Consider the following 13,733-nt stretch of genomic DNA (forward strand, 5'->3'; position numbering starts at 1 on the left):
CACGGGTGGGGGAGGACAAGAGCTTTCTGAACACATAATTTGACACCATCTCTTTAATTATATTAAGTACACCACACTTATTCTGACGTGTACAGAACTATGAAATAACTATTAAAGAAATGTTGCGGAACGGGATTCAGGGTTTACCACGAGCGGACTTCTCTGACTGCTCCTGAACTCTTACCCTGAGGCCACCAGTCACAGATAACTCCACGGTCCAGCGGGTTGCTAGTCAACAACGGATGCAGATTGATACTGCTGTGGCGGACACAACGCCAGCGGGTCATAATTCCGCGCACCAGTGGGTGACGCGAGCGACCGGACGTGGAAGCAAGGCTCGGGCCACGCCCAGAGCAAAGGAGTCATGAGGCTCAGGGTTGAACTGGAATACATGCCCCGCCTTTCGGCCGACCGGCCACGCCCGAGGGCAAGGCGTGGCCTCGGGACATATACGCGGGCTTGAAAGTCGAGCCCGCCCAGTGCTTACGTGCGAGCATTGAATAAAGTGTTTGGTTTTGTTCAACGTGTGGTGGCCTACCTTCTTGACAAACGAGTTGTGTGTGCATAGCACCACACTGGTGACCCCGACTGGTTCAGCCGTAGCTGACCCCTGAACGCGCCATGGCTACCAACGCTGTCGCCGTCAAACTCCTGGAGTTCTGGGAAGCACAGGCCGACATCTGGCTTGTGCAGGCCGAGGCCCAATTCCAGCTCCGGGGCATCACAGCGGACGACACCATGTACTTTCACGTGGTCGCCGCCCTCGGGCCCGGCACTGCCACCCGAGTCGTGTCCTTCCTTCGGCACCCGCCGGGCGCCCACAAGTACGCGTCGCTCAAACGACTTCTCACCACGTTCGGGCTCACGGAGGCCGACTGCGCCGACCGCCTCCTTGACCTTCCCGCCCTCGGCGACACACGACCGTCCATTCGGATGGATTATATGTTGTCCCTTCTTGGAGACAAACGCCCGGATTTCCTTTTCCGTTCCGCCATAATTCCTGCGCAGATGCAGCTCGCGCTGGCCGGTTCGGCCATAACGGAACCCCGCGCCCTGGCCGGAGAGGCGGACAAATTTTTCGCGGTCTGCGACATGCGGCCGACGTATAGCGCTGCCGTAGTGGATCCCGGTGCGGAGGGTTCAGCGCCCCCTAATCCCCTCGTGGCCGCCGCTACACCCCGCCCACCACCGCCGTCACGACCGACGCGGCAGCCACCACTGGGGCAAACCATGTGCTATTATCATGCCAGGTTCGGCCGCAAGGCCAGGGCGTGCCGCCCGCCGTGCTCTTTCGACGGGTCGGGAAACGAGCGGGCCGGCGCTCACTTGCGGCCATGAGCGACGGCCATTCCGGCAACCTCCTTTTCATCACAGACACCTTGTCTGGTCGTCGATTTCTGTGCGACACTGGAGCGCAGGGAAGCGTCCTCCCTGCCTCTGTGTCCGACAAGCAAGCCGCGAGCCAGGGCGCCGCCTTGCTCGCCACCAACGGAACTCCCATCCGCACATTCGGGAAGCGTTGCCTCTCGCTGCGGTTCGGGGGACAGCGCTTCCAATGGTCTTTCGTCACCACCAGCGTGCCAATGGCCCTGCTCGGTGCGGATTTCCTTTGTGCGCAAGGGCTGTTGGTGGACGTTAAGCGCAGACGCCTCTTCCAGGCCGAAACATTCAGCTCGCTCGCTTGCTTGCTGAGCGGCTCGTTGAGCAGCTCGCTGAGCGGCTTACCGAGCGGCTTGCTGAGTGGTTCCGTCCCGGCGAGGTTGGTCTGTACGCTTCCGGCAGCGGACGAGTTTACCCGCCTCCTCGCCAGTTTCCCGGCACTCACGCGGCCCACCTTTTCAGCGGTGGCCGTCAAACACGGGGTGGAACACCATCTTCCCACCGTCGGACCACTGGTCTACGCCCGAGCGCGCCGCCTCGACCCAACGAAGCTCGCCGTCGCGAAAGCGGAGTTCGCCATGCTGGAGCGGCTGGGCATCGTCCGGCGCTCCAACAGCGCATGGGCCTCACCTCTGCACATTGTGCCCAAGCCCGGCGGCCGTGCGGTGACTACCGCGGGCTCAACGACGCCACCACCCCCGACCCCTACCCGGTCCCGCACATTCAGGACTTTTCCGCCCGGTTGGCGAAAACGACCATTTTTTCCAAGGTGGTCCTCATCCGGGGCTACCACCAGGTCCCCGTAAAACCGGAAGACGTACCGAAAACGGCCGTTGTAACACCTTTCGGCCTCTTCGAGTTATTGCGGATGCCTTTTGGGTTGAAAAATGCGGCCCAGGCGTTCCAGCGGCTCATGGACAGCGTCTTGCGCGACTTGTCCTTCGTCTACATCCTAGTCGCGAGCGCGTCCCGGGAGGAGCACCTGCTCTATCTCCGCACGCTCTTCGAACGCCTGGGCCAGCATGGCCTGATAATCAACCCCGCGAAGTGCCGGTTCGGCGTCGCCGCCATCGACTTCCTGGGGCACCGCATCACCAGGCACGGGGCCATCCCTTTACCGGCCAAGGTGGAGGCGGTCAGGAGTTTCCCGCGCTCCCGCACGATCAAGGGGCTCCAGGAATTCCTGGGCATGGTGAATTTTTATCACCGCTTCGTGCCCTGCGTCGCCCAGCTCCTGCGCCCCCTGCACGAGGCCCTCCGGGGGAAGCCGGGCAAAGGTGATATCGCCTGGACGGAGCAGATGGGCGCGGCGTTTGCGGGCGCGAAGGTGGCCTTGGCCAACGCCACCATGCTGGCGCGCCCGATGCACCAATCGCCCTCACCACCGACGCGTCGGACTACGCGGTGGGCGCGGTGCACGAACAGTGGGTGAATGGTGTTTGGCAGCCGCTGGCGTTTTTTAGCCGGCAGCTCCGCCCGCACGAACGCCGGTACAGCACCTTCGACCGCGAGCTTCTCGGACTCCACCTGGCGGTCCGACACTTCCGCCATCTTCTCGAGGGCCGCCCGTTCACGGCCTTCGTCGATCACAAGCCCCTTGTTTTCGCGATGGCCAAGGTCGCCGAGCCGTGGTCGGCCCGGCAGCAGCGTCACCTCTATGCCGTGTCCGAATACACGACGGACATCCAACACGTCGCGGGTAAGGACAACCCGGTGGCGGATGGCCTTTCCCGGTCTGTCGCCCACGCGGTCCACCTCGGGATCGACTATGCCCGGATGGCGGCGGACCAGACCGCCGACCCCGACGTCCAGGCCTTTCGGACCGCCGTCACGGACCTCCGCGTCACCGAGGTACCGTTCGACGTCGTGGGCACTGCCCTCTTGTGCGACGTCTCCCTCGGCTGGCCTCGCCCCATCGTGCCCGCTGGCTGGCAGCGCCCGGTTTTTGACGCCATCCACGGCCTGTCCCACCCGGGCACGAAGGCCTCCCAGAAGCTTGTCGCGGCAAAGTTCGTCTGGCATGGCCTCCGGAAGAACGTCCGCGACTGGGCCAGAACGTGCCTCGCGTGCCAGCGCGCGAAGGTCCACCGCCACAACCAGGCCCCGTTGGCCCCGTTTACGGTGCCCGAACGTCGGTTCGACCATGTACACGTCCGACTTGGTGGGACCTCTTCCCCCCTCGCGGGGTTTCACCCACCTCCTCACCATTGTGGACCGCACCACCCGGTGGCCGGAGGCCGTGCCATTGGCGGCGACGGCTGCGGCTGACGTCGCGCACGCTTTCATCGCCACGTGGGTTGCCCGGTTCGGCGCCCCCTCGGACATCTCGTCCGACCGCGGCCCCCAGTTCACCTCGGAGCTCTGGGGAGCGGTGGCGCAAGGGCTCGGCGTCAAGCTGCACCGCACCATGGCCTACCGCCCCCAGGCCAACGGCCTATGCGAGCGCTTCCATCGCTCGATGACGGCCGCGCTCCGGGCCAGCCTCCGCGATGGCAGCTGGGCCGACAGGCTCCCCTGGGTCCTGCTGGACCTCAGGACGGCGCCCAAGGACGAGCTGCGCGCGTCCTCGGCGGAGCTGGTCTTCGGACAACCGCTGCGGGTACCGGGCGAATTCCTCCCTGACTCCACAGCACCTTGGTCCGCGGCGCAACAGCGCTCCACCCTTCAGGAGACCGCCAGGAGGTTCGCCCCAGTGCCGACGGCACACCACGGTTGCCCGTCCTCACACGTCTCCCCGGAGCTTCGCACGGCGGAGTACGTTTTTGTCCGGCACGACGCCCACCGGGCCCCGCTGCGGCCCCCGTACGACGGGCCCTTCCTCGTGCTGGAGACCGGGGACAAGCACTTCACCATGGACATCGGCGGTACTCCAGATCGCATCTCCGTGGACCGCCTCAAGCCGGCCCACCTCGACCTGGACCACCCCCCGCAAGCAGCTCTGCCTCCGCGTCGAGGCCGCCCCCCGGCGGGCAGGCTCCCGGCACCCCCCACCCCCCAGCCCTGCACGCATCGCCAGAGGGCATTTCGGCCGGGTCATCCGGCCTCCCCGCAAGCTCACCCTTCAGGTGCGCGGGCATTCTGGGGGGGGGCGCGTGTGGCGGACACAACGCCAGCGGGTCATAATTCCGCACACCAGTGGGTGACGCGAGCGACCGGACGTGGAAGCAAGGCTTGGGCCACGCCCGTAGCAAAGGAGTCATGAGGCTCAGGGTTGAACTGGAATACATGCCCCGCCTTTCGGCCGACCGGCCACGCCCGAGGGCAAGGCGTGGCCTCGGGACATATACGCGGGCTCGAAAGTCGAGCCCGCCCAGTGCTTACGTGCGAGCATTGAATAAAGTGTTTGGTTTTATTCAATGCGTGGTGGCCTACCTTCTTGACAAACGAGTTGTGTGTGCATAGCACCACACTGCCAAACTTGGCAGAATCCTTGCTCTTTCATGAAACATGTCACCTTTCTGGTGGGATGGCGTCGTCAATTGAAGGCAAGCATCCTTGGTGCGTACTTGTCTACTTAATCAGGTATGGTCGAGCAGAACCATCAAGTACGTACCCGCCAAATTATGGAGCCATTCTGTGGAGCAGAAATTCCCGGCTATCTAAACTATTGCACACTTAATCGAGCCATTAGGAAGTGAGACTAAATGGGCAGGATGTAAACGGCCCATTTACAAAGAAGCAAATATTTACAATAATCAATCATCAAAGAGACGCATTTATACAAGCACAAGAAGCAATGACAGAAAGGACACAGTCAAAAAGGTATTACCCTTGACGCTTATCCCCTTCTTCAATCTTACCTAACAACTATACATGAGACATGGTGCCAGCAGACCATTCTGAGGAAGCGAGAGAAAGAGAAGAGAGATATAGATGAGGGCGTGTTGGCCACCCTTTGACTCACTGGGGGCACCGTCGGACGTGTGCCGATTCCGATACAGTTAAGGAAAAGGGGAGGGGGGTGAGGGGTAATGAAAGTAGAGAGTGTAAATGTAGAGGTGATAGTACATGCAGTGTTTGCTTTAGAGGAAAGGTTTGAGGTGTGCGTGTATGCCTTGCCTGGAAGGGTCAAAAGGCCAGCTTTATGAGTCAAGGTCGATGATTTAGAAAGTTAATCTGAGACAGCAAGAGAAAGTCGTGTTTTCAGTTATTGAGCGATCTCACTGTACCAAAGACCTCATGCCTGCTCCCTCTCATGCTCCGGACTCTCTTGGCTCCTACCTCGCAGTGCCCCTGGTTTGGCGCGACCTGGTACCACCGCAGCTTCCCAGCAGCAGCTCTTCCTCTAGTCCAAGTCGGGAGGCACGTCGTCTCCAGCACAAGTGGCAGCAGAGTCCCTGGCGATATTCAACCGCGGTGAATGGTTCGCCGTTCCGATCTGCTTGCTTGGGGCGGAGACTCAGGGGATCAAAGTCCATGGGAGGCGGAGTTCCTGGGAGTAAAGGTCGTAGCTTGTCCTTTGACCCATGACGGCACGCTCCTATTGGTGCTCTCCCGAGGCACCACCTCCTTCCCCTGACAATCACCTCGCGCTAGAGTTCTCCCGTGCGTAACGCTGTCTTCTTTCCCAACGGGTTTTCCCATTCGGCAGATCTTTCCGCCAAGCACGTTCAAACAGGCAGAAGGTTGTTCATCCTTTTCCCTCGATGGATTAGGGTTTGTGTGAGGTGTGGTCCTATCTACAGCCCACACAACGCATATGTCCCATTTCCTTTGGATGAGTGGGGGTCTATCCAAGCACAAATACCAATGATATAATTGACTAGGGGAACCTATGTGTTGTGGATGCTCGCTCACCCGGGGGCAGTTTCCATAACGAGCACAATATATTCCCCATTTACCCCCTAATCCATTTCCGTAACAATATTATACGTCGCCGTCTGAAAGAACACCGAACCTTGTTAGCAAACTCCAACCGTACGTTTTCCTCCTGAAGCCGATCGAACCTCTCATTCCTGGCACGAAGCGACCGCAACTCTTCCTGCAGCAGCAACGTGTTCTCACGAGTCTCCCTATGGCCGGATCACAGGAGCACGTCGCCATAAGCAGTGCAAGATGGCAGGATGTTTCCCATAAGCAAAGCATTTATGTATTTTGATTTACAACCGGTACCTCAAAAACTTGTTTTCCTCACGTAGAGATTGCACCTCCTTCTCAATGTCCCTCTTATGAGCAAGCTCACGCTGTGTGCTCAAGGCCACGACACGCTCCTGCTGGCATGACGCCAACTCCGCTTCCAGTTTCTAGCAGGAAGTACTGCTGTTAGCAAAAGTCTCTTATCTTCAACAACCTCCAAACACAAAGTCTTTTAACCATTTGATTAAAAACAACACTTCTTAAAGAGTGTAATGACATGAGGTAAAAGGAGTCAGTCTTCCATATTGTTCATGAAGAATGGCTCTCAAATCTCTTTGTCCCAATCATGTGCAGCAAGGCATCTGGGGTCCATCATTGGCTGGAGGGGCGACGGTACTGCTGATGCAATTCCCTCTGCTGGTTAGGGCCGGAATTAGTAATTTGTTCAGATGCCGAAAAATACTCGCCTACTCTTCGCGAAGGACACCATGCGATCTTTAAAATTCCCCAACTAATGCCGACAGACGGGATGCCCAGTTTAATGTCGATCCAAGGGACGGCACACAGATTGAATCACCCCGTCCGTGAAACACCAGGATGACAGCTTATAGCTGGGTCGATATTCTTAAGAGGCGAGTATGTGTACCTCTTTTTTTTTTTTTTTGTATACAAGATTGAGGCTCGTGTAAGAGCTAACATACAAAAATAATAATAATTTTTTAAAAACCACAAACGGACACACAAAACATACAATAAAGGGAGCGGGAGGCAAGATGGGGAGAGAGAGGGAAGCACACAAGTACAACAGAGAACAGGGACAACGGGAGATCTGTGGGATGGAGAGGGCTTGGGGGGAGGAGGCATGGGAATGGGGGTGGGGGGGGGGGGGAGGAGGCATGGGAATGGGGGTGGGGGGGGGGTGGGAAAGGTATAAAACACATGGACACTGCTAGAACTTCCAGGAAAGAAAGGAGTCGGGATTTCAAAAAAAGTGGATCTGGGGTGAATTAATGGGGGTAGAAAAGATCAAGGTTTTGGATGGGGGAAGATAAGAGATGGGGGTGAACAGCTGTTTTAAAGACCTGGAGGGAGGAGTGGGATTGAAGAGAGTGAGGAAGTTTGTTCCAGAGGCAGGAGAAAAGAGGAATGAAGGAGTGAAGGTGAGCAGAGAGTCTTGATTTTGGCAGTTTAACCAAACTGAAATTTCACCAAACTGATTTTGGAAAAATGACCCCTCCACCACGCTGCCAGCCCTGTCCCTCAAATGATTCTGGGTTAGGACAGCATTGGTGTCAAATCCTGAACTGGAACGATCATGTTGTTTTGCACGTGCAATGAAACTTGTACGTCAAGATTCCATGAACATGTCGAGCTTTCAGGTGGAACACGCTTCCGTTTGTGTCCGTGATTGCGACCGAGGCTCCGCTTCGACGATGTCCCGGCCGTTGTAGGACAGAGCATCACCGGTTGAGAAACCAAAACTTTACGACTCACTTTTATTCTGACTTCCTGCTCAAGACACTTGGTTTCGGAGGTCTCCAACTCGTCGACCCGCTTTTTCGCATCTTGCGTCAACCTGGTCAACACAAGAAAAAATGTTATTGCTTTACCGCGCGGAGACGAGCCACACTTTTTGTTTATGTTATAAGAGCCTCACTTTTTCTGTACTCCCAGCAGGCCCACGGACTCGTCCCGTTCGGCCGAGAGGAGTCCGGCCCGATGCTGCAGTTCCATAAACTTCAGTTTCTGCTCTTCCATCTTCAAATGCAAATCCTCTAATGTCTGCACCGCAACATTTAAACAGACACACAACAAATGAACTTCTGAGTTTGTTTGTAGACAATTCCCCTGAGGTTCTTGACAATCTTTCTTAGGAAGTCAATTCATCTTTTTCATTTTGAAAAGTCTGTTAGAAATTGATCTCCAAGTGATCGGGCAACCTGGTGTGCGATTCTCTTTCTCGCTCGCCCACCTGGTGTGCCTTGGCAAGCGCCGCCTCCCGTTCTTGGCCTTGTTGTCTCTCGGCCATCAGCTGGTTGCTTTGTGAGCGGATGGTCCCTTGTGCGGTCGCAAGCCGGTCCGTGGTATCCAAGAGCTTCTGGTCTCTCGAGGACTGCAGCCGCGCGAGCCTTTCCTGCTGCAGCTCCTGCTCTCGCTAACGCAAAGAATGCACAAATACGAGTGAGACGGCGCAAAAAAACAACAGGTGATCGATATAATCAAACGGTGAGGGTCATTCCTCATGTGTTACATCAACATATCAAATGTATTGCAAATTAGACTCATTCTACAATACTTGCTACTTCACTTTGCTCCCTGGAAATAGTTATCGGCCGAAAGCTGAAACTTCAGCGATTATTTGATTGACTGATTGGATCAGCACCTGTGCTCTTTTCAAGGGTTTTGATCACCAGACACAGACAGACACACCTTTCAAACCACCGGTGGGGTTTGGGGAGGGGCGGGGGGGGGGGCAATGCCCCACCTATATTTTTTTCAGTAGTTTACAATTAAGGTAAAAACATCCCATATTTAAACGTGAGTAACAAAGAAAAACAGAGCGCAAGTGCGGGGATTTCTTCCCCCAGCCACAGCAGATATCGCGGTATTTACATCGAGTCCAGGTTTGGCATCCAGGTTTGACCCCCCAAAATAGGTATTTGCTTTCTTCTCAGAAACTACACACACAATTTCGATGAAACTTCACCACAACCTTCATCACCCATGATGTACCAATGTTTGTTCAAGGCATGAGAAAAATTTGGGTCTTAGGAGGTACCCGTTTGGGGGAGGGAGGGTTGCCCCCCAAAATCGGTATTTTTTTCATTGTTTGTTTAAAGTCTTACGATTATGTCAATATGATTCTACATGCTGCCATGTCTTCCAGCAACCATTGAAAATGGTTTAAAATACCCTTAGTCGGTGCAGCATACTGTTTATTCTACTAGGTGAGCACCAGGGGTATTACCCCAATGTTTAATATTGTTGGGGTTTTGAGAACCCTGCACTTGTAAATTGTTGTAAATATACCCTTTTGTAAATAATTATTTTTGTAAATACCTCCATTCATTGTAAAGGTCAAAGGTCGTCCCCTAGTTAGTCCACATTGCAACACGTAGCGAACCATAGGCCCTCTTCGTAGTTATTTCGTTATTATGTGTTTCAGGTAAGGCTGTGTTTCCAATAGTTTGACTCTACGTTGCATTAATCAAATAAGATAGGTCCCCTTTCAATTTCCCCAATCATCTCCGCTCTCCAAAGTTCCCTTCAAAAGCGGTGCGAGTGGTTTTCCATCGCGCAAGCCGCCATTGGCCATGTGCTCATCTCGGAGAAGAAGGGGGGAGGAGCCGCCGGATCACGGGCGTGGCACCAACTCGTCATCAAAGGTGGAGTCAGCCAGCCAGAACCAGCCAACCAGCACCACGGTGAGCGACCCGGTAGGCGTGCCCTCGCAGCCCGCGGCTTGATCCGGCGACGGCCGATAAAAGGCAAGAGGAGGGACTGATTAGGGAGATGACCGAGGAGGAAGAACCAAGAGACACCAGCTGAGCTGAGACGTGCTGCAGTTGAATTGAGTCAGAGACGTGCTGCAGTAGAATTCAGAGAGAATTCAGATAAGCTGCGAGAGACGAGCTGCAGTTGAGTTGAGTAATAACCAGCGCTGACGACCGGGTTTTCGCCGCTGGACCTGAGCGAGGGCGTGCACACGGGACACCAACGGCGTGCCGCGATTCCCGGACCTCCCTGCCCGCCAGCTCTGTGGACCGTCTGCCCCTCTCATCCTTCCAGCCATTCCTGCCTGCAATTCCCATTCGTGTACGTGAGTTTGTTCTGTCTGTATTGTCCTGGGGATAAGTAAGCCTGTTTAAGAATTACTCTGTGTCCTTCTGCTCCTTCCATTTCCCGTATATACTCGCCCTTTCATTTCCTTATAGTTAGTTAATAAACCTGTGTTCTTTCTTCTTACTTTGGTTTCATTCTCGTCCGATCACTTTTGTGATTTCTTTCAATTGAGTATCTGTGGCGCGATTTTGGCCGAACCGCTTTTAATCGGGTTTAGTCCATTGCCAACGGCTCGGATTCCGGATTGCTAAACCGCTCGGCAAACTCCATCTTGTCCGGGATTCGAGCGGGGCCATCCACCTGCTTTGTGGAGGGATTGGCGGAGGTGTCCGGAAATCCCTTGACCAATCACCTTGGCCAATCCCACCCCACAGAGCGGGATAGTTCCAGGAACGGAGACGGCCAGCTTAACAAGACAAGGGGATTAACCCCCCCTTGCTAAGGGGAGTGCCGTACTCCGGTTCCGTAACAATATTAAGCCCCTGCACCCCCAAATAACGAAGTCAAATACGCCAATGTTTCAAACCGATACAGTTTAACACATTTCTTACTTTTTGCCTTTCAAATGCTCACCTCGTGTTTACTGGCATTGCTTTGCTTCCCCCCTGGGATTTGCTTACCTCGTGTTTTCTGGCACTGCTTTGCTTCCCATGCCCCCCCCCCCCCGGGATTTTCTCACCTCGTGTTTGCTGGCAGTGCTTTGTTCCCCCCCCCCCCCCCCCCCCCCACCCGGGATTGGCTCACCTCGTTTGCTGGCACTGCTTTGCTTTCCCCCTGGGATTGGCTCACCTCGTGTTTGCTGGCACTGCTTTGCTCCACCCCCCCCCCCCCCCCCCCGGGATTTTCTCACCTCGTGTTTGCTGGCACTGCCTTGCTTTCCCCCCGGTATTGGCTCACCTCGTATTTACTAGCACTGCTTTGCTTTCCCCCCGGTATTGGCTCACCTCGTGTTTGCTGGAACTGCTTTGCTTTCCCCCTGGGATTTGCTCACCTCGTGTTAACTAGCACTGCTTTGCTCCTCCCCCCTGGGATTGGCTCACCTCGTGTTTGCTGGCACTGCTTTGCTTTCCCCCCGGTATTGGCTCACCTCGTGTTTGCTGGCACTGCTTTGCTTCCCCCCCCCCCCCCCCCCCCGGATTGGCTCACCTCGTGTTTACTAGCACTGCTTTGCTTTCCCCCCGGTATTGGCTCACCTCGTGTTTGCTGGCACTGCTTTGCTTTCCCCCCCGGATTGACTCACCTTGTGTTTACTAGCACTGCTTTGCTTTCCCCCCGGGATTGGCTCACCTTGTGTTTACTAGCACTGCTTTGCTTTCCCCCCGGGATTGGCTCACCTCGTGTTTGCTGGCACTGCTTTGCTTTCCCCCCGGGATTGGCTCACCTCGTGTTTGCTGGCACTGCTTTGCTTTCCCCCCGGGGTTGGCTCACCTCATGTTTGCTGGCACTGCTTTGCTTTCCCCCCGGGATTTGCTCACCTCGTGTTTGCTGGCACTGCTTTGCTCCTCCCCCCCGGGATTGGCTCACCTCGTGTTTGCTGGCACTGCTTTGCTTTCTCCTCGGGATTGGCTCACCTCGTGTTTGCTGGCACTGCTTTGCTTTCCCCCCGGGATTTGCTCACCTCGTGTTTGCTGGCACTGCTTTGCTCCTCCCCCCCGGGATTGGCTCACCTCGTGTTTGCTGGCACTGCTTTGCTTTCTCCTCGGGATTGGCTCACCTCGTGTTTGCTGGCACTGCTTTGCTTTCCCCGCGGATTGGCTCAACTCGTGTTTTCTGGCACTGCTTTGCGCTTTCCCCCCCCCCCCCCCCGGATTGGCTCACCTCGTGTATGCTGACACTGCTTTGCTCCTCCCCCCCCCCCCCCCCCTGGGATTTGCTCACCTCGTGTTTGCTGGCACTGCTTTGCAGCGAATGCTCAAACTCGATGCGCGCTCTCTTGTTCGACTCTCGCAACCTCTGCTTCTCGCTCTCGAGCTTGACGACCCGAGCATGCGTGTGGATCATTTCGGCCTTTTCTTCTAGCTGCGAGCCAATGCCACAAAATTCTCTCAAAGTTTATCCCAACATAATCTCAGGTGCCAAAATACTACAGGCCCCTCCATTAAACTTTAAGGGCAGGAAATGTGAAGTACCAAATCAAACGTGCATTAGAAATCCCTCATTACTGACATAGTTTATATATCTCCGAAGAACAGACAATGGTGTTTTAAACTAATATTATCTTACCGGCAGGTACCCGTGGAAATTCCGCTCAATGCAAGATATAACTTCAACAACATTATCGAACGCATAGTTACTTGATCAAATCAACCCCCATCCCCCCTTCTCCCCACTCACACCATGTCCTCAACCCCTCCTCCTCCACTCATGCCATGTCCTCAACCCCTCCCTCCCTCTCAAGTCAATGTCCTCAAATCCTCCCCCTCAACTCCATGTCCTCAACCCCTCCCCTTCAACTGCATGTGTTCAACCACTCCCTCTCAACCCCAAGTCCTCAACCCATCCCTCCCAACCTCAAATCCTCAAGCCAGTCTTCAATCTCCGCCTCCCCCTCTCACCACACCTTTTAACATCCCTCCCCCCCACCTCCCAAAAGCCTCAACCTACCTATCCCAAATCTGTCCCACTCCTCTAACCTCCCTGCCCCCTTTCTTGTCATTCTTCAAAGCAGAGGGCATTATTACATCACTGATCTCTGATCGAATTGATGATCGACCTTTGGGCATTACTGGTCTCCTTTGCCAGGTGTGAAATGAAAACTCAAAATAACGTCCAATACCTAATCTCGCGAGATGACGGAATCTCGCAACATCTGACACTTCTGACACCAATTTTAGCGCCATTTAATAAACAACGACAAAACGTAATTTCGTATCCATTAAATTACCTTTTTTTTTTTCTTTTTTTTTTTTTGTATACAAGATCGAGGCTCGTGAAAGAGCGAACATTAATCACACAGAAAGACAAACAGACACATAAAACAAATAACATCGGGAACGGTAGACAAGATGGGGAGAGAGGGGGAAGGACACAAACACAACATTTGAGAGCAGGGACCGAGAGACATGAAATGTTGATTTCACCTTAAGGATAAAATTAACGTATTCTCACAAACCATGTTCAAATCTGACCTGCATCATTTGCATAAAGTGGGTCTGCAAACCACAACGACCTGGTGAAGGACTGGAAGCAGCAGACGAGCCTTTGGTGAGGAACTCTTGGTACGAATGTAAAATATCAAACACCGTTTTGCTGTCGCTTGAATCATCCATTGCTGCTCTATCGGACACACGGACACACACACACACACACGGACACACACACACACACACGGACACACACACACACACACACACACACACACACACACACACACACACACACACACACACACACACACACACACACACACACACACACACAAGGTCATCAGGGAT

General features: G+C 54.8%; 1 protein-coding gene across 11 annotated transcripts in view; it reads right to left on the reverse strand.

Moving 5' to 3' along the window:
* Window positions 1-13,733, reverse strand: part of MAD1L1 (mitotic arrest deficient 1 like 1) — a 37,713-nt gene that overhangs the window by 18,610 nt on the left and 5,370 nt on the right. For 4 of the 11 annotated variants that reach the window (XM_078777588.1, XM_068117818.2, XM_068117813.2 and 1 more), the window contains exons 2-8: window positions 13,428-13,575; window positions 12,178-12,318; window positions 8,429-8,611; window positions 8,114-8,238; window positions 7,951-8,032; window positions 6,493-6,623; window positions 6,278-6,392 (exon numbers count right to left, since the gene is read on the reverse strand). In XM_078777588.1, the coding sequence (XP_078633714.1) occupies window positions 6,278-6,392; window positions 6,493-6,623; window positions 7,951-8,032; window positions 8,114-8,238; window positions 8,429-8,611; window positions 12,178-12,318; window positions 13,428-13,568 (918 nt within the window). In that variant the 5' untranslated portion in view covers window positions 13,569-13,575. The remainder of the gene's footprint in view (window positions 1-6,277; window positions 6,393-6,492; window positions 6,624-7,950; window positions 8,033-8,113; window positions 8,239-8,428; window positions 8,612-12,177; window positions 12,319-13,427; window positions 13,576-13,733) is intronic. The other 7 variants (XM_078777587.1, XM_068117814.2, XM_078777589.1 and 4 more) reach the window with 3 other exon arrangements.

This window comes from Myxine glutinosa, chromosome 5 (assembly GCF_964187855.1).
Source record: "Myxine glutinosa chromosome 5, kmMyxGlut1.1, whole genome shotgun sequence".
NCBI lineage: Eukaryota > Metazoa > Chordata > Myxini > Myxiniformes > Myxinidae > Myxine > Myxine glutinosa.